Here is a 24,974-nt window from a genome sequence, read left to right as displayed (position 1 = left end):
TCCTGAGACCAAGTAGCTCACACAATAGATAGGATTTCCCAAGACACGCTGGTGACACATACAGGGTCCTAGAGGGACTTCTAGAAGGAACGCTAGGCTGCAGCTGCTGGAGGTGGGGGCGGTTCAGAGGAGCCTTGTAGAAGACTCATGCCTGCAGACTCATCCCTGCATGATGCAGCAGCACTTCAGGAAACTCCCCAGCTGCTCACTCCATCCCATCCTCCAGAAAGCCCTTGGTGGATGAGGTCCCCAAAGCAATGCCAGTGAATTTAGCATTCAAGGTTGCTTGAATGATGGTTCAAGTGATGGTTACCTGCAAAGCTGCTCTAGACTGTGAGGTCAGCCAAGCTATGTGTTGTCGGGCCATGACCTAGACCTATGGTCCTGACTGTGATGGGCATCACATCCCTTGGGGCAAGCCAAAACACAGAGTCTGGGGCTTGCTGAAACAAGGCAGGGAATGGCCTTTGATTCTTACCAAGTCCCCCAAGGGATTGCAATGAGACCAAAGTTGGACATAGTGCCTGGCTTCTCAAGGTGTGGTCCATCGACCAGCAGTGTTGGCTTCACCTGGGAGCTGTTAGAGATGCAGAATCTAGGCCTCACCTCAGATCTACTGAATCTGGGTCTGTATGTACATGAAGGCTTGAGAAGCCAGGAAGAGGGAAGGCTTAGTGGATTACTGCTTTTTGGCTTGCTAGGCATACACAATGCCATTTGATCCCCATGATAATCTGGAAGGTAGACACCATTTTATGTTTCATAGAAGATGACAGTGAGGTTCAGAGAGATAAATGACTTTTTTGAAGCCAAGGGTCTACAGGGTGGGGAGGTGTCCAGCCCTTCCTTTCATTCCTGCCTCTGCCCTGTCATCCTCACACCAGGATGCAAGCAGTTATGCCTTTAGCCATGAAACCTTCAAATATATTGGACTTGACTCACTGCGCAGGACACAGACCAGAAATCACACAAATACGCATCCACCAGAATTAAACAAAACAAGTTCTAGTCACCCCTCAAATCCAACTCCTCAGGACCCCAGTTCTGCAGAACCTCAAACTTCCCACTGAAAGAGTCTCTGGAAAGCATGTATAACAGGCTTACCGTGTTCATCCAGCAATATGTTGTCTGGCTTGATGTCTCTGTAAGAGAAAACAAATAGGCTGACAATGTGATTCCTATTGATGAGCACAAGACAAATATGACGCTTGGGGATAAATGCCGGACAACATCCAGAGTGCCCATCTCTCCCTTGGCATGAAGCTCACCCAGGGAGCAGAGGAGTAGTTATGATAACACAGTGCCTGTGTTCTTGCTTCTTTCTTGTTTCCCAGAACTGCAAGTAGACTGTGTGAATACTTTCCTCCTGAATATTCTTGACAATTTCTGATTTTGAGACGTCTAGGGGTGTGTAAGTTCATTGAGCACCTGGTCTCTGCCAGCAGGTATAGATGCTTCCCCTTTCTCCTGATGTAATGCTACCCTCCTACGTTGCTAAGTCAGCCTCCCAGGGGTTACACTCTCTGCTCTAAAGACATAGGAGGAGGCTCAGGGAGGGTTGGCAACTTGTCCAGGTCAGAGATCAGTCGCACTCAGCCCTCGGTCAGTTTTTGTATGATCTGTGAGCCAAGAGCTTTTACATCTTTAAGGAGTTAGAAAAACAAAACAAGACACACATAAAAAGCAAAAACAAAAGGATGTACAGCAGAGACTAACGTGGCTCTCCAAGCCTAAAATATTATCTGGTCCTTTGGGGAGAAAGTTTGCTGATCCCTTTTTAGGGTAGGAGCTGGGGACTTTCTGGAAAGTTCTGCTCTACATCACCATTAGAGCAAAAGGCTTCCAGCTCCAAGTTGTGCTCATTCAAGGCAGAGGTTTGCTTTTTACATTTCTGCAACACATGCCTAGCACGATGCCTGTCACTAGTAGATGCTGTCAGGGAAAAATCAGAGTGGGACAGCAGTCAAAGTGTAAGAACAGACGGTACTCAGGACAATTTCAGAAGGGGAAAATTGTCCGCAATTCTGAGCACAGCATGGACAAGGGGGAATGTACAGTCCAGGAGCAGGTGGGGGTCATGGATGCAATGTTACTCACTGGAAATATTCAGTAGAGAGGGAGCTCTGGCTAAAGGCACCCCAGAGGATTCAATTCTTTTTTTTTTTTTTTAATTCTTACTTATTTATTCATGAGAGACACAGAGAGAGGCAGAGGCAGACACACAGGCAGAGGGAGAAGCAGGCTCTATACAGGGAGCCCGATGTGGGACTTGATCCTGAGTCTCCAGGATCACACCCTGGACCGAAGGCAGACACTCAACTGCTGAGCCACCCAGGCATCCCACTCCGCATAGGATTCTTGCTGAAAGCAGGCTGGGGCTCCTGACGTCGCCTGGGGGATGAGGACCTGACCGGGAACAGCGTGGAGAGGGGTTCTGGCTAAACCGATATCACAGGTCCTCACTAAGACGGAACAGTGCAGGGATGAACAGCAAAGCCCAGAAGTTGAGGCCTCATTGCAAAAGCACTCAGAAGAGCCTGGATGAAGTCTGGTTGAGGAGAGAGAGGAAATATGGTTGAGAGAGGATGGAAGAATGAATGTAAAAAAACAAAAACAAAACTAAACCCAAAACTCAACTGATACCTTCGGCCCTGATTTACTTATCATTAACTTGTATACACTTTCCTAAGCTCTGTATTAAAATCACAGACTTGAGAAATGCAAACCCCACGCACTCATTTATAATAAATATTCAATCTTCTGAGACTAATGACAGCTTGCCTCGAAATAAAAAACATTTGCTCCTGAGTTTATCAAATAGTAATTCTACCTGAAATGCACTGCGGTTATTTGTAATCATGTGATGCGAGGTCTATGGCTTTGGGGATGAAAGAAACACTCAACCTGTATATTTAAATTTTTATTTTCATGGTGAATTTTCAAGCCATGAATATTGAGGAGCATTAAGCAAATGCCCCCCCCACCACCTTGCTGCTGCTGAGTTCACAAAACATCCACAGTGAATAAAGATGATTCTCTGAGTCCCCATGGGGGAAATGAGTTGGAGAACTTACAAAATTAAAACAAAGGGCAGAAGACCCAGAGTCAAAGGTTAGAGCATCAAACCAGCAAGTACTTGGCCCTGTGCCGGGAGCTTCCCCAGAAGGCTCTCAAGAAAAGGGGAAATAAGTACTCATCATGTATGGAGACATAGCAGCAAATGTTTTTGTTTTTTAAATTTAATTTAATTTAATTTAATTTAATTTAATTTAATTTAATTTAAATTCAACTAATTAACATATAGTGTAGCATTAGCTTCAGAGGTAGAGGTCAGTGATTGATTAGTTGCATACAACGCCCAGTGCTCATTCCATCTCGTGTCCTTCTTTTTTTTTTTTTTTTTTTTTCGTGTCCTTCTTATTGCCCATCACCCAGTTACCCCGTCCCCCCACTCCCCTCCTCTCCAGCAACCCTCAGTTTGCTTACTGTGATTAAGAGTCTCTTATGGTTTTTCTGTCTCTCTCTTTCTCTGATTTCATCTTATTTTATTTTATAGCAATCCTGTAAGGCTTGGCATGACCTTGTTTGGGGCATGAGGAGTAGGGACGAGGTGGCCATGGCCCAGGGAGCACGAACCCCAAAATGTTTACAAGCACCACGGCTGGAAGCCACAGCCTCCTCTGATGCTAAAGGTGCCCTCTTGGGGGCTTTACACCTGCCTCCTTTTCTACTTCCCTCTCTTCCTTCACTGTCCCCTCTCCCTTTCTCCTTCTTTCCCTCCCTCTCTCCTCCTCCTCTTCCTTTTCTTTCCACCAACATTTTGCAAAGGGCCCAGAGAGCTGAGGCTGCAGAGGCTCCGGACACAGCCCCTCCTCGTCCCTCCACTGCGGAAGCTCAGAATCCATGGGAGCTGTGGGGGCCGGGTGCCATGTGCTGGAGTGGCACAGATGCTGCAGTGCAGGGGTGAGCACCACAGGAGGGGGCTGCTGAGGAACAAAGGGACCAAGGCACTGGGACAGCAGGGATCAGGGTGTCAGAGCCAATCTGAGGTTGGGGGCAGACTTGAGGGGAGGTGGCCGGTGGAGTGGGAGTGAACAGTCCCCTCCACCAAGATTTCATGTCTACCTGGGACTTGAGAATGTGACTTTATTTGGAAACAGTCTTGCAGATGGAATTAAGGATCTCAAGATGAAAGCATCTTGGGTTTAGGGTGGGTCCTCAATCCAATGGCTTCTGTCTTCATAAGGGAGAGGAGGGGGAGTTGGACACATGGACATGAAGGACAGAAGAAGAGTTAGGGAAGACAGAGGCAGCAACTGGAGAGATGTGGGCATAAGCCCAGGAGCGCTCAGAGGCACCAGAAGCTGCAAGAAGCAGGAAAGGATTCTCCCTGGAGCTTTCGGAGAAGCATGGCCTGGCTGACACTTTACTTTCAATCTTCTGGCCAGAAGTATGAGACAATAAATTTGTGTCATCCTACACCACAGATTTCGTGGTGATTTGCTGCAACGGCCACAGGTAGCTAACACAGGTGGCAGTGCAGGAGGGGAGCTGATGGAGGAAGCTGGCCAATCTCAAGTGGCAGCCTGGGTACCCCACAGGCCCGCACCTGGATGGCAAGTCAGTCACAGACAACCCAGCAGTACTCACTTTGCAAATGAAGCAGCAGACTCTGGAGAGGGCAGGTCATTTGACCTGTGATGCTTCCAGCGTAGGGAAGGGGACAAATCTCCCCCGCAAGATTACATCATACCCGTCTTTGCAGGCTGGAGTGAGGGATCGTCCCCTGCTGGCTTTGAAGACGGGGACTGTCATGGGTGAGGGGCCTACAGGGGCGGCAGGTGCCTCTAGCAGCTGAGAGCCAGCAAGTAAACGGGCAGCTCGGGCCTGCTGGCACCAGGGACTGCGTTCTGCCCACAGCCATGGGAGCTTGGGAGAGGCCCAGAAACGGGTGCAGCCCCTGGGCACCTGGACCGCAGCTCTGTGGCATCCTGAGCTGAGCAGCCAGCGGAGCCGTGCCTAGATCCCGACCGATGGAAGGCCAGCGCGTGAACATGGGTTGGCGTAAACTGCTATGCTGGCGGCTATTTGTTATGCAGCAATAGAAAAAGTGCTACGCTAGCTGTATGATCTCAGGCAATTTGAGCCTCATTCCCTCCTCTGGAAAATGCAAACAACCCCTCTCTGACTCTTGCAGGGAAAATACAACAAGGTGTATTTTGCTGGCACGGCTCCCACACTGAAGAAGCACAGAAAGGACAGGTCACCATCCTGCTGTTGAAATGGAGCTGGGGAGCACTCAGGAAAGGTGCTTTTGGGAAAGTGAATTAGATGTTCTTTGAGGCACCTGGCTGACTTTTTTTTTTTTTAAGATTTTATTTATTTATTCATGAGAGACACACACACACACACACACAGAGGCAGAGACACAGGCAGAGGGAGAAGCAGGCTCCATGCAGGGAACCCCATGTGGGACTTGATCCAGGATCTCCAGGATCACACCCTGGGCCAAAGGCAGATGCTCAACCACTGAGCCACCCAGGTGTCACCTGGCTGACTCTTGATTTTGGCTCAGGTCGTGATCTCAGGGTCACACAGGGCTCTGGGCTCAGTGGGGAGTCTTGCTCTCCCTCTTTCTCTGCAGCTCCCCCAACCTCACGTGCACACGCTCTGGGGACTTCCCCCTCTCTCTCTTAAATAAATAAATAAATAAATAAATAAATAAATCCCCCTTTTTTTTTTTTTTAAAAAAAAAGGGTCTCTTTCATAGAAGACTCACCAGGCTGACTCCAGCAAAGCCGCACAGAGGAGCCAGAGAGCTTGAGTCACTTGGGATTTAATAAGAATAGCATTTTATGGGCAGAGGATCTTATCAGAGCCACAGGGTCGCGGGTTTCAGGGCCATTCCCTCCAGCTCTATTTTTCTCATTGATGGTATCTCAGCGCTAGCGCGTCATCCTGTTCCAAATGGGCTCCTGCGTTCAGAAGGCGCATTAGGAGCTCTGCGTGGATGGAAGGCTGTGACGATGTTTTCTGAGGACAGGCCCATAATTTCAGAGCCGGGCAAACTGGCACTTTGATGGAAAGTATGCAGGCGAGGCTATAAAACCCGGTTCTTGCTCTTGAATTATTCTCCAGCCCCCAAATAAAACAAAGCATAAAATGTCAGCTGGGCTATTTAAAAAAAACCAAAAAAAAACAGCACAGAAGTGGCTCTGATCTCAACTGCAAGGGAGGGCGGTGAGGACATTTCTGCAAGTGTCCCTTTGCAGGCGCCTCGGAGTATCCTCTGTCACCAATCTTACGTAGCAATAAAGACAAAATGTGGAGAAGAGTCACATTTGTGAAATGAAAGCTGTGGCTATCTTACCACCCGAGGAAGGGATGCGCAGTTGGCGAGTGGGAGGTAGCAGGTGGAGGTGGGCAAAGAGGAGTCCTGAGCCTGCCTCTTGCTGGCCCCGTGGTCTTGGCACACCACCCGGCAGGGGCTCGGCTTCCTCACTCCTAGTTGGATGATGCACACCGCATGCGGTTGTGGCGAGGCTTTGTTGGCCTCGGTCATGTTTATTCAGTCATGGTGTTAAAGCACCTCACGTACATCCTGTTACAGAAACCTACCTTTATTGTGTTTTAATTTAATTTTTTTTTATTTGAAAGAGAGAGGCATGAGGAGGGTTGGAGGGAGGGGGAGGAGCAGACTCCCCGCTGAGCAAGGGAGCCTGTCATGGGGCTCCATCCCAGGACCCTGAGATCATGACCTGAGTCGAAGGCAGACACTTTACTGACAGAGTCACCCAGGCGCCCTAGTGTGTTTTAATACATACATTCAATGAGCCAGTCGTCTGATCCAGAAATTTCTGTGGCTCCCCACTGTTCACCAAGGAATAGCACGGAGGGCACTAGGGCAGCTCTGGGCAGAGGGAAGACAGGCCTTGCTGGAGCAATCGGCAGAGGCTGTGGTCAAGGGAGATGAGTTTATAGGGCTGGGTTGGGGCCACCTGTGAAGGGCATTATTTGATGAAGAAGCCGACTTTAGGTGGTTAGACCTCAGAGAGAGCTCTTGGGTTTCCCCTCTGGTCTGTCTGAATGCCAGTGACCCTGCTTGACCACAGTGAGGGTTTAGGGGAGTGAACAGCACAGGGCCAGGCCCAGGGCGGGCCACGTTTATTGTTACCAGAGGAGGCGCAGACACTTCAGTGTGAGGCCAGGCTAACACAATGGGCCCCGGGGGAGCGCACAGAGGCATCTGTGAGGCTCTGGGTGGACTGGTGGGGGTCACCCTGCTTGCTGACCTCTGTCATACCAGCTTGAACAGAAGCAAGCTGACATGGGACAGGAAGCTGAGAACTTTGGTTCTCACACTTTGGATCTCACTGTATTGGCATGGACTGTTTTAGAAATAGGGAAAAAAAATGATGGAAGTACGCATTGTTGCTACTCAAATATTACTTTTCTCCTGTGTGTCTCCTGCTTCCTGTGGAAGGCAAGGACCATGGACAAATGGCAGCCCCCAAAATAACGCACTACTGTTAACAACAGTCACGTTAACAGATAACCTGTATTGACTGCTCATCATGTGCTGCGGCAATTTCTTGCACTTTACATGGATTTAACACAGACTGTGGCTCCTCTCCATCAGGTACGAGGGCAGCGCTTCCTACGTCACCTCACTGAGTTCTGATACTGCTCCCATCCTGCTGATGAACAAAGAACTATTCACAGGTCAGAGTTCACATGTTGGCAGACTAGACTCAATTCACATGGGGCCTGGCCTCTAGATCAGTGTTCTCTGGCTGGGAGGGAAAAAAAAAAATCTCAAGAAAAAAAAATGTGTGAGTCCCTGGAATCTCAAATAGGCAGTCATCACAGCAGCATATACATAATAAGTATCTGATTCGATAAATACGATTACATTATTCGTATTTCAGGATACGTTTCTTTATTACAACACCCACACGCAAGGTTGTATTTCTTTTTTAATAGGACCCGAATGGCTTTACAAAGCATAAATCTGACTCTGTCCCTTCTTACATAAATCCCTTTAATGGCCCTCTGGTACCTACAGCACCACTGGGCACTTCTAGCATCATCTCAAAAAAAAAAAAGTGAACACTAGAGATGTGGTTGTCAACTTGTAAGCCCATCAGCTGGTGGCATTACAGAAAACAGCCAAGGACCCTTTTGTCCCGGTGGTACAACAAGAGGGGAACAGGAGCCTTTCTCACCTAGAAGGGTCATAAGGACACAACGCAGAGCGGGGTGCGGTGGTCACAGGCCCAGGACCATCCGTGGACACGTGTTTAGAAAGCCCTAGCCGAGGCCAGAGGCCAGAGGCCAGAAGCCAGGGCCCATAAGGCTCTTTCTGAGCTGGCCAGTCAGCCTGTCCCCTGCATGCTGCAGCCCAGCAGAGCACACCATGCATGGTGCCCTGTGTCCTCTGACTTTCCTCCGCCCCGGCTCTCAGTGAGGTGCCCTCCCCACAACCACCCGCCCCCGAAGCTGCAGGTTTTAGGACACGGTTCAACTGCAACCTCCTCCTGGAATACTGCAGTGGATCAAATAGTGTCCCCCAGATTCGTGTCTACCTGGCACCTGTGAATGGTTGTCATTTGCAAATAGTGTCTTTGCAGAAGTAACGAAGATGAAGTACTGGTTTAGGTGAGCCCTAAATCCAACAACTGGTGTCCTTATCAGGAGAGGAAAAGACATGGAGGTGAACAGAGAAGGTCGGGTTAGGACAGAGGTGAAGCCCGGAGTGGGGCATGCACAAGCCAAGGTCTCCCAGAACTGCCAGGCGCCAGGACAGAGGTATGGGATGGGTTCTCCCTCAGAACCCTGAGAGGAAACAAGTATGTCAACAGCTTGGTTTCGGATTTCCAAACCACAGGAGAATAAATTCATATTGTTGTAGCCATCTGGTTTGTGGGACGTAGTGTCGCCTTGGCCCACGGCCCCTCCCTGCGTCCCTGTGTCCCAGCCTGATGGCGCATCCTGGCATCACTCCACCACTCATCCTGAGGTTTCCAGGCACTTAGCATGTGCTGCTTCATTTATCCTCATAAACCTGCATTCGCTTCCTGGGGCTGCTGTAACAAGTTACCGCAAACCTAGTGACCTAAAACAAAACAGATTTTTTTTTTCTCATACAGTTCTAGAAGCCAGAGGTCCAAAAATAAGTCTTCAGAGGCTAAAATCAAGTGTCAATAAGGTGTATTCCCTGGACGCTGTAGGCGGGAGTCTGTTTCCCTCCCTTTCATCTTCTAGAGGTACTGCCGTTCCACGACTGGCGGCCCTTCCTTGCCTGCCCTCAACCTGCCATTTCCGTCGGCACATCTCCTACTCCTGACTCCGACCGTCCTGCGTCCTTCTTAAAAGGACACCTGTGGTCATACTGGACCCACCTAGATGATCCAGGATAATTTCCCCATCTCGTGATCCTTAATCACACATGCAAGTCCCTTTTGCTGTATAAAGCTATCACATTCACAAGCTTTTGGGGGATTAGGATGTGGCATTGTTGGAGGGGGGGCATGGTCCAGTCGCATTGAAGTCCTAACCCCCAGGACTCAGAATGTGACTGTACTTGGAGATGGGGTCTGTAAAGAAGTAAACAAGGTAAAATGAGGTCATTGGGGCGGGTCCTCATCCAATTTAACTGGTGTCTTTATCAGAAGAGGAAGTTAAGACTCAGACATGTAGAGAGGAACAAGCATATGCGGGCATGGGGAGAAAGTGACCAGCTACACGGAGAGAGGCTTCAGGACAACCAACCCTGCTGACACCTTGATCTCAGATTTCCAGCCTCCAGAATTGTGAGGAAGTAAATTTCTCTTTTATAAGCCACCGCAGTCTGCGGTATTTTGCAATGGTAGAGCCCCAAAACTCATATAGGTAGGCAGTATTGTTATCCCTCTCACTGGCCAGTAAAATCAAGGCTGCGTGCAGAAAGGTCCCAGGGTCAACCCACGGTAGAGCCAGGACATAGCAGTTAGAGACCCACGTTTCAGCGTAAGGCACAGAGACATTCTATAAATGTACGCACAGCCTAGTAAGGTAGTTCTGCCTTAGATCCAGCTAAAACCCCATGCTGTGACTCCAATCACTTTCCTTTCTCTTTATTATCTGGGAGAGAAAGAGCATCCAGTCAAGCCACACTTGGGGATTGTTCGTTTTCCTTTAATCCTGCAAAGAACAAACATCAGCATGGTTGACATTGATTCATCCAGTTCAAGAGCTGTGCCTCTCCACGGGGCCTGGTTATAAACTTGGTTACTAAGGCAATTGCATTCAGCTAATTATCCCTAAGTATATCTCATGGAGATTTTGAAGCTTTCAGGATTCAGAAGCATGTTCAAGGATGTACCGGGTTCAATTAATTCATTCACGGACCGGGGAGTCTGACAAGATACCCAACATGCCGCCCAAGATGCAGTGAGGGGGTCACCTTCCCAGTCAGGTCAGGAAGGGTCCGTGAAGCCCTCGGAGACCCACCCAACTCAGTCTTATCACTTTCTAGTTGCTCCCGGAACACTGATTTGCTTGCTCCCCCCGACTGCAAGCTCAAGGCAAGAGCCGTTGCACAGCATATGGAGAACAAGGCAAGTGTGTGGAAGGGCAGGACGCTTGCCCAGACATCCCGTGAGGCTGGAAAAAACGTTGAACCCTCTATACATGGACAGTGGTTTGAATCCCTACCTTATGACTGCTTGGGTCTCCGTTTTCCCTATCTGTAAAATGGGGATAAAATACAATCATGTTATGTAAAGGCCCTGGCTCAGTTCCTGGCATACAGTGGATGCTCAATAAATGATTATTTCTCCCACCCGGATCCACTCCTACTTAGCAGGGAGTTTAGAGGGAACAGGATGTGGTAGAAAGGAAACCAGAAGAGCTGACCAACGCGATCAGGACCATCTCTCACAATATGGGCCATTTTACAGTTCACGAAACCCTTTCCATTCTGCAACTCGTTAAACCCTTCTGACATCAGCCCTAGAGAACCGGCCTTATCTTCCTTTCATGAGCCAGGGAACGGAAGCCTAGGGTGGCAAAGCGACTCCTCCATAGTCATAGTTAAAAAGTAGCAGGGGAATTTGAGCCCAGCTCCCCTGACATCATGGCACCCAATTTCTTTCCTTTTCTGTTAAGATGTTCAATTATATTCATAATCCCAGAATTCCTTTCTGATGCAAACAGTGGAGGGAGTTCATGTCCCTATCAGGGCCTAATCCTACATAAGGATGGTTGTTCCTGGAATGTAGAAGCCCCGGGGCAAGGGGAGACCTGGCCACCACCAGGAATGGCCCCTCGTTGTCTTCCAGACAAAAACAGTAACATTCAGGAGAGCAAGTAAGTTCCCTGGGTGCCCCACCCCCCCACCCGTAAAGGGGCACCAGGACTGGGATTTGAACTTTGCTTCCCCGACTATCATAAACTTAATAGCATAGATTTCATCTGAGTCACTAACAAAGAACAAGGTATTTTTGAGTGAAAACAGACCAAAGAAATAATTGTGTTTATTTTGAGTAATGGAGACGTTCAACTACTTGCTCTAAATCACAAATATGTGCTTTTCAACTGGGCTCAGGTCAGGGTTATCTATCTCCGTGGCCGATGATCTTTAGTGACACCATGAACTTGCTCTTCCTGCACCCACTGCTCTTCCTATAGCCTCTTCCCTCCAGGCCAGTTTAGCACCACACAGTGTGCAGGGCTCTGGGCTCAATCTGATGTGAGCTCTTTTGGGCATTCAAGGCACATTGATTGACACTCCCTCCGCCGGCAATGGTCCAGGTGCTGTGGGTACAGCAGGGAACAAAACAAGGTATCCGGAGTGGATAAAACAAGGTTGACATTCAGCCCGAAGGAGGTAAACAGGCAGAGACGGAGATGTGCACCATGGAGCTGGGGGGACATCTCAGGACAGTGGTGGAGGGTACTGTTTGAGAGAGACGGGGGAGGGGGTCCTGGAGAATGCAGACGACTAGGAGCCTGCAGCAGGGGCAGGGTGCTCAGGACCAGAACCTTCTTTAAGTGCCACAAAAAGACCCAGGGATCCTTGAGGATGGACGACAAGGCTGGGGTCTGACCACATCTCACTGCTCGTCTCAACAGTCCTGGGATCAGGGTTATTATTTCTACTTTCCAGTTGAAAAGCCTTGAACCTAGTAATGTTTGAGAACTTGCCCAGAACATAGCTGGCCTCTGGAAAAGTCCCCCTTCGCTGATGCAATGAGCCCATCTGTAGGAGTGGAGAGGGTGCCTCAGAACCCCCGGAAAAACGCTGCCCTTGCACCCCCAACACTGGCAGCTCATCACAGCGTCCTGCCTCGGGACAGCAGGGACCGGTCCACCCGCCCTCTCTTCCTTTCCTTTTATGTTGGGCACAGGATCCCAGCCATGTCTTATCCCCTGGAGTGCAATCCCCACGTGCAAGGCATCCCTAGCTCCCACCTCTCCCCTCGCTTGCCCTGCCTGGCTCCCAGCTGCTCCATCGTCTCTTCTAGAACTCAGCTCCTCCTTTGAACTTTTCCTTCACCGTTTGCTGGAACCCTGTGGACTACCCACAGAGGACAGTGCCCCTACCCCAATCCTCTCTAGTGGACACTTTCCCATCACTGCTCAGAGCTTGAGGCCGGAGGAGGACAGGTGTTCCCTTGCTCCCCATTGCCCCAGTCCTGCCTTCCACCTCAACTCCACCGCCTTTGAAGAGGGGGCCATCGGGTTATGCTACGTCCTCCTATCCCTGCTTTAGGCCCCAACAGACAGCTGGGAAGCTCACACCAAGCCAACAGGACTCAATCCCCGGTTCCCGCCTCCCTGCAGCACACCCCAGGTGTGAGTCTTGTGATGCAGCAGCCGAGTGGCTGGGCGCCTAGCCTCTTCAGGCCATGACCTCCCCTCTCTTGCAAAGATCTTGGTACTCACTCTGTCTCCCCCACTCACCCCACAGTCACACCCCAGGCCTTGTCACCACCCCCCACCCCCGACCTCTCAGGCACTGCACTCTCAAGCCATCCACAGCCACCTTCCAGCAACACACCCCTGTCCCCTCTTCCTGCCTCCTACAACTCTTCCACAACCCAGTGGTCTCACTGCCTCCTCGCTATCCATGTGCCAGGCTCGGTGTCCCCAGCTTTCACAGCCTGAAGTCCCTTGTCCTCATCTACAGCATCCCCCCCATCCCCGGCCCATCCCAACCCTCAGCTCTTGATCTCGATGTGTCAGGCCAAATCCAGACCCTGGTTACATTCTCCCTCCTGCACCACCCAGCTCAACATGGTTGATGAAAAGTGCAACCAGGACCTGGGGTGGGCTCTGAATCCTCTTCAGGTAGCCCCCTGTCCCCTGACGACATCCTTCCCGTCTGGTCCCTCTCATTCTCTGGGGACTATGTTACATGATCTCTCTTCAAACCTCCAACACCTCCTGCCCTGAAGCCACCACTGACTCTGCTGTTCCTCACTCCCACCTCCAACATGGGTGCATCTCCAGCTCTGGTGCCCCCGCCCTCTCCGTGCTTCTCATCACACAGCCAGAGGGGATGCTCTCAGCTCACAGGCCCTCTCCTGACTGCGAGGCCACTCAGGAGCCACCGGCTGGTCCTCTCCCTTCCCCTTGTTCCCTGCACGAGGCCAGGTGGGCTGCTGTCCAGCAAGGTCCCAGTGCACCTTGGCCTTGCTGTCCCCTGCTTGGGGGCCATTCCCCCATAGCCTGTGACTCCCCCTCCCTCTGCAGACACCCCAGCTCCCCTCATTGCTCACCCTCCTTTGTTCCTCTCCATACAACCACCATCCAACATTTTTCTTACCAAGTTGCTCTTGGTTTGTCTTTCCTGATTCGGACGTAAACCCCAGCACAGCAGGGATGTCTCCCCTGCCCCCACACTGGTGTGTCACCAGCACCTAAAACAGCATCTGCCACAAAAACCCCACTCTGTAAATAGCTATTTGAGTAGCTGAGTGGATGCAAGGCCTAGCCCCTCCGACTGCCTGCCTCCTCCAGCACCCCCCATGGCTCTTCATTGTTTCTCAGGGTCCATCTTCAGTCTCACAACTTTGGGAACCAGGATCCTTAGGACCATTGCAGCATCCCATCCCTGCATCAGACCAGTCGCCTCAGCCTCTATGGGCAGGGCCTGGGAACCTGCAGTTTTGGGGACAAGCCCCAGTGGGATTCGAAGCCTCTTGGAGTCTGAAGGCCCTGTTTTGCTAAAGGAACAGCCCAGATACCTAAGTTGGCTCATCATGGGAGGCTGTATTCAGAGGAGTATTTATGGGGAACTCTCACTCTTACAACCCCTGGTATGTAGGCTTGGCTTCATTAAAATACAGGGCCCCAGTGGTGGGCTTGGATTCCTTTGGGAACCAGTTAGGATGCTGATGTTACAGCTGCTGAGCCCTGCAGGCTCCCTCAGAGCAGGCACATTCAGTGTGACTGACGGGGTGGGGGCTGGGGAGGATCACCTGGGCTCAGGGCATGGATGCAAGAGTGATAGCGCGCTGACTTCCTGGAGCTCTAAAGCGACCAGCCAGGCAGGTGCTGATCTTCTGGCAAAAGAAACAAGCAAACACCACGGACACCCACCCACTCACTCATGCTCACCCCCACCCACCCACCCACCCACCCACAGGGGAAGGAGGGATTTCCCTTCCCTGATTCTACTAGGACTGTGGGAGCCCTGGTTAGAAAGCAGCATAGACATGAAGTATTATAGGTAATTAATATTTTAAGGGTTACTATTTTTAGGGCTCAGTCTCTCTGTGAGTATTTTGTCCAAGGGGGCATGCTGCCAAAATGTGTAAGAGTCTCAGAGTCCCTGTCTGCCACACTGGAAGGAACCCTTGAATCTACCTGAAACGAACTGGGCTCTGGGGGCTCGTAGCCCCTCTGAGCCTCTGTGTTCTCTTCTGCAAAGTGGAACAAGCATCATGGTCCTCTTGGGACTTTGTGAGGATTAAAAATGCCCACAATGTATACAAAAGAATTAGCCCAAGCTGGGCACCGTGGTGATGGCTATCAATATATATTTGATATACTGACATATCAATATATCAAAAGATTTCAAATGCTTAATTTAGAAATAAGAAAACCTTCCAACCAGTTAAAGGCCTGAGTAGAACAAAGTCTGACTTCCCCAGCAAAGAAAAAAAAAAAAAAAAAAAGCAAAACTTCCACAACAGACAGTTTTAAGACTTGAATTGCAATCCTTCACTGGGTGTCCTACTTATTGATTTTGGACTTATACTCTACAACTGTGTGAACCAATTCCTTAAAACACATACATATCTATCTATCTATCTATCTATCTATCTATCTATCTATCATCTATCTATCTATCTATCTATCTATCTATCTATCTATCTATCATCTATCCATCTATCCATTAGCCTCCTGATTCAATCCCAGGCACCTGCTGCCAGAATCTGTGGCAGTAACCATATTAACAAAGTCCCAAGGAGGGTGCCTGGGTGGCTCAGTCAGTTGAGTATCTGTCTTTGGCTCAGATCATGTTCCCAGAGTCCTAAGATCGAATCCCCCATCAGGCTCCCTGCTCAGTGAGGAGCCTGATTCTTCCTTTGCCTCTCTCCTATGCTTGTGATCTCTCTCATGCTCTCTCTCTCTCTCAAATAAATAAATAAAATCTTAAAAACAAACAAACAAACAAGGTTCCAAGGACATGGGAGAGACATAGGTGGTGGCAGGCAGGGGCAGAGCAACTTTCAGAAAAAAAATTTATTACAAATAATCCACGTGCCATTTCCTAAAATCTATACCTCTGGGCAGGGCAAGTAAGGGTAAGAGTCCCATAGGATGATGGGAAGGGTGCAGGAGTCAGGAGTGGTGAGCATCTAACATGTATTGACCATTCTTTATACGCTACACTGAACAAGATTTGCTGTACACAGACTCACCTTATGTAATCTAAAACCCTGTGGGGGTGTGGAGATTGTTATTGAGCTCATGCTTCAGATGACAAGGCTGGTGCTCACTGTGATCCCACTGGCCAAGGATACCAGGGGCAACTTTTCCCTCCAACAGCACCAGAGAGATGTGGGTTCAAAGCCTGGATCCGTCACTAATGAGCAGTGTGACTTGGGGACTTAACCTCCCTAAGCCTTAGTTTCCTTATCCATCAGATGGGGACATTTATCCTTCCTTGAGGGATGGTTATAAAGATTAAAGGACGTAAAGTGATAGCATAGTTCTTGGCAGTGGAGTCTCGAGAAATCACTGATTCCTCAAACTCACTACACAGTGTGAGAACTTACTGTGTGCCAGGTGCATTCTTTACTTGGACTAGAATGGATAAAACTCAGGTAAGTTTTTACTCTCATGGAGGTTATGTGCCAGTAGGGTGAGATGAGAAATGAAATGAGTGATAAACATGGTCATTTACATTGTGTCACTGCATTTCAAGAGGTGTCCTGGGCAGTGGAACAGAGAGCTGGGGGAGGGGCAGGCTAGCAGAGATGGTGATGATGATGGTGGGGATTGTGATGATGGTGGTGATGACGGTGATTGTGCTGCTGCTGCTGCTGATGACAGTGGTGGTGATGAGGATGGAGCTGATGGTGATGATGGTAAAGATCATCACCAATTATGTCTGCTGACAGTGGTGGTGATGAGGATGGAGATGATGGTGATGATGGTAAAGATGATGATGATGGTGAGGATGCTGATGGTGATGATTATAATGGTACTCTTGCTGCAGATAATGATATGATGGTGGTGGTGGTGATGGTGATAATGATAATAATGCTGCTGCTGATGGTGATAATGGTGCTGATGGTGGTGATGATAGTGATGATATTGGTGCTGATGATAGTGTTGTTGATGATGGTTATGATGATAATGATGATGGTGATGATGAGCTGTGGACCATGAGCAGGCTACCAGAGATAATGATAGTGATGCTGCCAACAACTTTTGCTAAATTCCACCTTGCAAAATGTTGTAAGGATAACATAATTGGAGGTAAAAGCAGGACCAGCTACATAATTAGTGGGGTCCAGTGCAACATGAACATGCGAGGCCCCTTGTTCACATCTTGGCAAGAATTTCAAGGTGGCGACAGCCCAGTGCTAACCCAAGCACAGACACTCCTGAATGTGGTGCTCTGTGCAGCTCAGTCATCCCTGGGAAAAGGTACCTGCACATCACAGGTTCTCAGGCAATGCTGGTCCCACTGTGAGGTGGACATTGTGCTTCCTGCTTCCCACATGCTAATGAGTCTTGGTGAGAAGTTGCTGGCTCAAGGTAGTGAGCGGCTGGCACAGGATTCTTGCCTAAGTTGCCCTCACCTAGACACGAGACATGAGGCTTTTCTCTACAATATCTGTTCACACAATTAGACAAAGCACCAGCACAATTCCCGTATGTTTTCAGAACAATAAACATCCTTCTACTTCATAGTATAATTTCAGTGCAGAAGTTTGGCCTTTTGTGCTTTCTTGGGTAGCACTGGAGAGGTTTGAGAAGGGGCGAGGAGGGTCTGAATTAGACATATAGTCAGGTGGTGCATGGCCACAGGGTCAGGGTAGCTCAAATGCAGCCCAACTCATCCTATTTTCTGTTTTGTTTGCTGAGGGAAGAGACATGAAATAGCTCATGGCCAGTGGGAGGACAGAGCTGTTCTGGGATGATTTCACCAGAATAATAAGCATATCCAAATAGTCCTTAAAAACGAGAAATGGAGAATGCCTGGGTGGCTCAGTGGTTGAGCATCTGCCTTTGGCTCAGGTTGTGATCCGGAGTCCTGGGATCGAGTCCTGCATCAGACTCCCCAAGCGGAGCCTGCTTCTCCCTCTGCCTGTGTCTCTGCCTCTCTCTCTCTGTCTTTCACGAATAAATACAATCTTTAAAAAAATGAGAAATGGGTTTGGTAGATGCCCTGGGCATGGGACTGTAGGCCTGTGACTCAAGTAGCCTTTTGTAACATCCAGCTGGGACGATGGTGGCTATAGCTATACTACCAGCAGTGTTAACGCCGTCAGCCACTGGAATGTGCACTGAGTGATTCCCAGCCCTGGAGTCATCTCCAAGATGATTGTAAGGTTTCCTCATGTGCCCTGCCTCCTTAGAGGAAATGACCTTGGACAGCTGACCTTAGGTGGGACTGGGATCTAGGGGTTGTCCTTGCCTGAATCCCCAAGGATGTACCAGAGGGACCACCAGTATTCTGAATCAGTCAGCTTGGGCCACCACAACATAACACCATAGAATGAGGGGCTTAACAACAGAAATTTATGTCCTCATGATTATGGGGGCTGGAAGTTCAAGATTAAGTTGTCAGTTGGTTGGTTTCCTTTGAGGCCTCCCTCCTTGGCACATACATAGCTGTTTTCTTGCTGCATCCTCACACAGTCCTCCCCCCGTATCTGCGTGTAAATATCCTGTTCTCCTAAAGACACCAGTCAGATTGTATTAAAGCCTGGTCTAAAGATCCCATTTTACCTTAATTAGCTCTTTAAAGGCATGATCTCCAAATATAGTCACATTCCGAGGTGCTGGGAGGGGTTAGGGCTTTAACATATGAAGTTTGTAGGGAACAGAACACAATTCAGCCCATAATACCCTCTGGTGGGATTGTGTGAAGAGGAGAGAGCCCTCTGGAGCTTTGGGGTACAAACAGGGGTGTATGAACTGCCTATTCTGGACAGTGAGACAAAGGAAGGTCCAGGAAAAGCCAGGTTCCCCAAAGTCAAGAATAGGGTGTGCAGTCAGCATATGGATGGGAATGTCAGAAGTGTGGACCCAGTCGTAGAGTTCAGGGGAGCTCTGGTGAAAAATCTGAAAGGTAGGGAACATAGGGTGGGGGGAAGCCAGGGCTTGCAGAGAAACTAATGCCACAGACTCGTTTGAATCTAGCCTCGCCAATTATGTCTTAAGGAACACCAGGGGGGAAAAAAAGGAACACCAGAATATCTACCAATATCTATTGGAGAGCATCCCAATAACTGCTCACTGTTGGCCTCATGGTTATCAATGATCCACAAAGGTGGGGAGGAGGGAGCTTGGTTCCTTCCTCTTGGCACTTCCTCCCTACTGACCTTGACATTGACCCCTGAAACTCTTTGAGGTCTATCTGCAAAGCCCAGAGCTGCCCAGTGTTTTCACCTGGCTGCACAGAGCCTGTCACCTGCCCTCTCCCAGGTCTCCCAATGGTGAGGGAAGAACTGCCACACTTTTGAAGGTGAAGCATCTTCCACTTGGGGAAGGGTATTATGGTGTTGAGGGCCCATGCCAGGGATGGCCCGAGTTGGAAATGAAGCCTGAGGCTTTGGGATGGGACTCCACAAACACTCCCAGTCACAACCCCACCTGCTGGACCACTCTCTCAAAGAAGATTCCAATGACCAGCTGCAGGCATGCTGATTACCCGTGCACCATCCGGGTGACAGGAAGTCCAGATCTCTGGGGACCTGGCCAGTGGTCTGCTCTGTTGGCATGGTTAGTCATCCTCAAGTTTGAGAACCATGATGACTACCTCTGGTTCTACTTCCTTCCTCATCAATTTCTTCCTTGCCTGAGTTGCACTCCCACTCAGCCAGTGTTTCACAAAGCATTTGTCATCCCCAGTGGCCAGCCTGATTATTTTGGGACCTACATGGACAGGACCCTAATAAGACACCTCAGTTCCTTAGGTTCTTCTGATCATGTCAAGAAGCAAGACTCCACCTGGCACCCCTATGCCTTTAGTATCTCTCTAGCACTTGCTAATCTTCCCAACTTTTCAATACAGAGAGAGGAGGACTCTGCTCATACTCTTGGTGGGCAACTGATCCATCCTGAATTTTATAATTCTATTCATTTTCATTGATTTTTCTCTACAGTTATCTTATATTAAAAGCAAATAATATTGGCCATTGAAGATACTCATAGAAAGTCTTTTTTTTTTTAAATAAATGCATTAAGTGAAAGACAAAAAATTGACAAAGGAAAACAGCAAAGAGGCATTTGGTTGGTGGTGTGATAGGACATACACTGCAAAGGAGGTTGGTGGATCTGAGACTGGGAACCGTTTCTCTAAGTTTTCTGTTGGCCCAGAAGGCAATCTGAGAAGCTACATGAAGGTAAGCTCTCAATGTTTTTACCTCTTTTGTTGCTGTTTTAAACTTGAGAACTGCTTATTTCAATAAAAAATATGAATTTTAATGATGAAATTTTAGGCATCAGGGTTATATATTTTTAAATTTGGAAGTATTTCTGGGGGTGTCTGGGTGGCTCAGTCGGTGAAGCATCTGCTTTCAGCTCAGGTTGTGATCCTGGGGTCCCTGCTCAGTGGGGAGTCTGCTTCTCCCTCTTCCTTTGCTGCTTCCCCTGCTTGTGCTCTGTCTCTCTCTCTCTCTGTGTGTGTCAAATAAAAATCTTAAAAAAAAAAAAAAGGAAAGTATTTCTGGACACACCACACAGTACAGAAATCCAGCAACCCCCCAGAATCAAGCCTGACTGGGCAGACAGAGCAGCCTAATCTGCACCACCAGCGTAGCATGAAGGTGCAGATGGCTGGCTGGGGCCAAGGGGGCTGTGGATGAGCATGGGGAGCTCACAGCCACTTCGGTGGGTGGACAACTCAGAGGGGACTTTCTGAAGCTGAGAGCACACTGGGAGCAGGAGGGGCAGGGGTGGACTGGACGATGACGATGCCGAGAGCCCGTGGGCAGTGGATGTGGTGGGGATGGAGGCAGTATGGTGGCGGGGGTGATGAGGGATGGGCTGGGGGCCACCAGGCTTAATCGGCAGGCAGCAGCAGAGGTTATGAAGTACATGGCCATTGAAGCTTGGGCCCTTTGTTGAGACCTGAGGAGAAGACCCAGGAGAACTTCTAACATAGTCCTGACTGGTCTGTTTAGCATTTGAAAAGGGATCATGCTGGGCAGCCTGTGGAGCAGAAAGAGGGAAGACAGAAGGCAGGGGGAGCACCAGGAGGGCTTTCAGTGAGCCAGGGGTGTGAGTGGGTATGGAGAGAAGGGAGCAGACACTGAGGAGTGGGTGGGAAGCTGGGGTGGAGGAGTGGGAGGTAGAGGTGGAAGGGAGGCGAGGGGTAAATGGGAAGTGGAGGGTGAAGGGGTAGGAGGCAGGGGGTGGGAGGTGAGGGTGGGAGGTGGTGAGGGTGGTGGGTGGAGGGGTGGTTGCAAACTCTGACCAACAACTTGAGAAGGGGATTCATATGCTGTGTGGCTTCAGTTTCCTGCAGCCTCATTTCATCAAGCTGAGGCTGACCAGTGGCCACGTTGGCAACAGTTCCCAGGGATCCATGTGTCCTTAGGGAGAAGAAAAGGAGTAAATCTCTCTAAGGGTCGGCCCTCCTAAGGCAAGCAGGGTCCCTGGGTCCTGGGTCCTGCTAGAACGGGACATGGACCGCTCTGTGTCAGCAGCCAGAGGAATGAGGGAGAGAGAGAGCAAGCTAGAAGGGGGAGAGGGAGAGGAGGGTGGTGGTTTGAAGCCAAGGTGACCCTGAAGGTGGAGAGCCCTCGCTGGAACCCAGCTGACACTGCTTGCTCACCCTCTGACCTCACCTGACTGTGGTGAGGCCTTTCCCATGCTAACCTTCCTCACCTGCATAGCGGAGGTGACAATTCCTGTCCCCAAGGAGTGCTGTGAAGTCACCAGAGCAGCAGTATAGGCTCAGTTCCCCTAGTGCTGGAGGTAGAGGCAGGAGGCAGGGGGAATGAGTCAGGAGCAAGGGGACATGAGGGAGAGTTGGGGGTGGGGGGGGACCCCCCACAACACACATAGGCCAGGGCTGGGGCCTTCAGGCCAATCCAGCTGCAGCATCAGGATCCCATAGGGGTTTCCACCAGGGGAGGGACATGGTGCTATGTGCATCCATAGAAAATGGGTGACAGTTTCCAATTAACAGGGGGGATTGACCAGACACAGGAGAGCAGTGGAATGCAAGCTCCAGGGGACAGGACGCTCCTGTTTCTGCTTGTTGCTGTAGAAGAGCGCCTGGCACAGCATATGTGATCAGTATGTATTTATTCAGTGACTGAATGAGTCCCTTAGCCACACAGTAAAGGAATAAAAACAGGATAAACCTCCTGGGACAAGGAGGCCAGGACATTTTATACCAAAAGACAAACTCTTTCATCACATGTTCAAAAAGCCAAAGCAGACAGAGGAGCCGATCTGGTAGTCTGGGGGAAGCTCTGGTGTCAGGGCTCCCAGAGCAGGGTCCGGCAAGCTGGTCACCCCACAGAACCTAGCAGAACCTCCAGCCATGGGAGGACCCGCAATCACTAGGACAGGGGGGCTCCTGAAGGCTGGGTAGTTGACTCTGCATGCAGACTGTTGGCCCAAATGGCTACTCTCAGCCATATGCTGCCAGGCCACACACAGAAAAAGGTGCTGGTGGGACAGGGCTGAAAAGAGGGAGTGGGGGATAGATGGTCTGAATCACAAATAGTGTGCCCAGTCCCTACCCTTCTCCTGCCCTGCGGCCACAGCCTCAGCATCAAGGCCAAAGTGAACGCTATTCATGAGACTGTGACGGCCCCAGAGGAACACCCGTAGACACAGACATGGCCAGCTGCTGCCTGACCTCCCAGGGAGGCACCTGTCTGTTCTCTAGTGTGGGGCCCTCCCACCCAGACGCTGCCACCAGCCTTTTATGGCCTCCTCATTAGCAGTGAACACTTGCCAATGGGCAGTAGCCATTTGAGGAAACCTTCAAAATGAAAGACAAAGATCAAAATAAACCAATAAAAGGCCCTCAGAGGACACAGAAACAAATGCAGGGAAGAGGGAACCTGGAAATAACTGTAACAAATATCCTCCAAGAGGGAGGAGAAGATATTGTGTCCATAAAACACAAGATGCTGCAGGAAAGGATCAATCAGAGTGAGAAGAACTGTGGTTGGAGACCTGCAAGGCGAACCAACAGACAGGTTCAGAAGATGAACTTGAGGACATTTCCCAGAGTAGCATCAAAAGTCCAGGAGACAGAAAATAAGGGGAGAAGAAAAGCACAGCAAGTCTAGCAAGTCTAACATCCAAACAACAAGAATTCCAGAACGAGAGGAGGTGGAAGCAGGAGGATGCTCGGGAAGGGATGTGCTGTGTTGAGGGAAGGGGTGTCCTGTGAGACTGCAGGTAATGATCTGCAAGGGCAGAGGGCCCCATGTGGGTGCAGAGTGCTGGCACTGAGGCTGGAAGCGGCGGGCGGGATGGCACAGGGGCAGGGAGCGCAGGTTGGGCTAATGTCGCCAGGATGTCCACCAAGTGAGGCTGTGGGGATCACAGGCCATGGGCAATGACTTTCGGGAGCACACACAACCTCATTCTGTCACACTAGATCACGAGATGAGAAAGTTATCCTCTACACATCCTCAATCCTTTTCATTAGCTCAAAAAGTTTCCTTAGTTGGATCTGGAATCTAACATTGGATACCTGCTAACCATCCTTTAATAAAGAAAGAGCCGAGAGCAGGACCAGTGTCTCCAGTGTCAGGCAACAGGTGTCCGCAGGGCCAGGTTCCCTCCTGAGGCTGTGTGTGTGTGTGTGTGGATGTGTGTTGTTTGTGTGGTGGCCTCCTTCCTTGTCTGTTCCAGCTTCTGGTGGCTCCAGTGACCAGTGGCTAGTGCACAGCATCCCTGCACTCCCTGCTTGTCTTCATGGCTTTCTCTCCCATGTTTCTATGTGTCCTGTTTGTCTCTTATAAGGACATCAGTCATTGGATTTCGGGCTTATGATGGTTAATTTTATGGGTAAACTAGACTAGGCCATACAGTGCCCAGATATTTGGTAAAATATTCTGGGTGTGTGCATGAGGATGTTTTTGGATGACAGTAGGATTTGAAACAGTAGATGGAATAAATCAGATGTCTCTCCTCAATGGGAGAGAGTCTCCTCCAATCAGTTAGAGGGCCGAATACTGCAAGAAGGCTACTCCCATTTTAAGAAAGAACTGTTTCCCACTTGACTGCCTTTTTTTTTTTAAAGATTTTATTTATTTATTCATGAGAAAAACAGAGAAAGAGAGAGAGGCAGAGACACAGGCAGAGGGAAAAGCAGGCTCCATGCAGGGAGCCCAATGTGGGAATCGATCCTGAGTCTCCAGGACCAGGCCCTGGGCTGAAGGTGGCGCTAAACCGCTGAGCCACCTGGGCTGCCCCGCTTGACTGCCTTTGAACTTGAACTGAAATATCCCCTTTTTTCTGGGTCTCAGACCTGCTGACCCCTGGAAGGTAACTATACCACGGGCTCTCCTGGCTGTCCAGCTTGAGGACTAACCCTGCAGATGTGAGGCTTTGCCCACCTCTGTAAATATATATACATATATATAGGCTCTGTTTCTCTAGGAGCCTGGCCTGACGATAGATGGGCAAGCTCTACTTAGGAGTACTCACAAACTGAGGCCTCATTTTGCACCTCTATCTTCTGGGTGATTCCTGCTGGTGCTTCAAGTCATAGCTTGAAAGCTTCCCCGCCCAGAAAGCCTTTCCTGGCCCCACAGGCTGACCCCACTGCACTTCTAATCACACCTCCCAGATGGCATGAATGAAATATTTGTCTCCTACTCAGCACTCATTTCATCTTTGTTGACCTCAGGTGAGTGAAACAAGGACTCACCACATAGGCCGTGGGTCTTATGTCTCAAAAGAGCTCAACTGTGTTGAACCCAATCTTATTTCGCTCATTGCAGAAAACTCAGCTTTCATGCTCTGGAGCATGAAGTACTCTGCAAAAATCAATCTGAATTCCGGAAAGAAATACAGATGTGTGGCAGAGAGGAAGAGCTGGAATATTCGTGTGATAGCATCTCCTTTCTCCTGCTGGAGCCTTGAGCTCAAAGCATATAGGTGAAGTTATTATTGCAATGATAGGGATGAAGCTGAAATCTTATTAAATAGTCCACTGACCCAGAAAAGATGAGAGCAGAGCTGTCATCCTCTCCCATTTAAACATTCTGAATTTTTTGGTCTAGCATAGGATGAAACATTAGATTAATGACAATTCTCCCCATAGG

General features: G+C 49.6%; 1 protein-coding gene across 1 annotated transcript in view; it reads right to left on the bottom strand.

The window, feature by feature from the left end:
• STK32B (serine/threonine kinase 32B) overlaps positions 1 to 24,974 on the bottom strand; it is a 399,034-nt gene that overhangs the window by 73,373 nt on the left and 300,687 nt on the right. Inside the window, exon 5 of the mRNA XM_041750994.1 lies at positions 1,105 to 1,142. Within this exon, the coding sequence (XP_041606928.1) occupies positions 1,105 to 1,142 (38 nt within the window). The remainder of the gene's footprint in view (positions 1 to 1,104; positions 1,143 to 24,974) is intronic.

The sequence above is a fragment of the Vulpes lagopus genome, chromosome 4 (genome assembly GCF_018345385.1).
Source record: "Vulpes lagopus strain Blue_001 chromosome 4, ASM1834538v1, whole genome shotgun sequence".
In the NCBI taxonomy this organism is placed as follows: domain Eukaryota; kingdom Metazoa; phylum Chordata; class Mammalia; order Carnivora; family Canidae; genus Vulpes; species Vulpes lagopus.
This window is presented reverse-complemented; position numbering and strand designations above follow the sequence as displayed.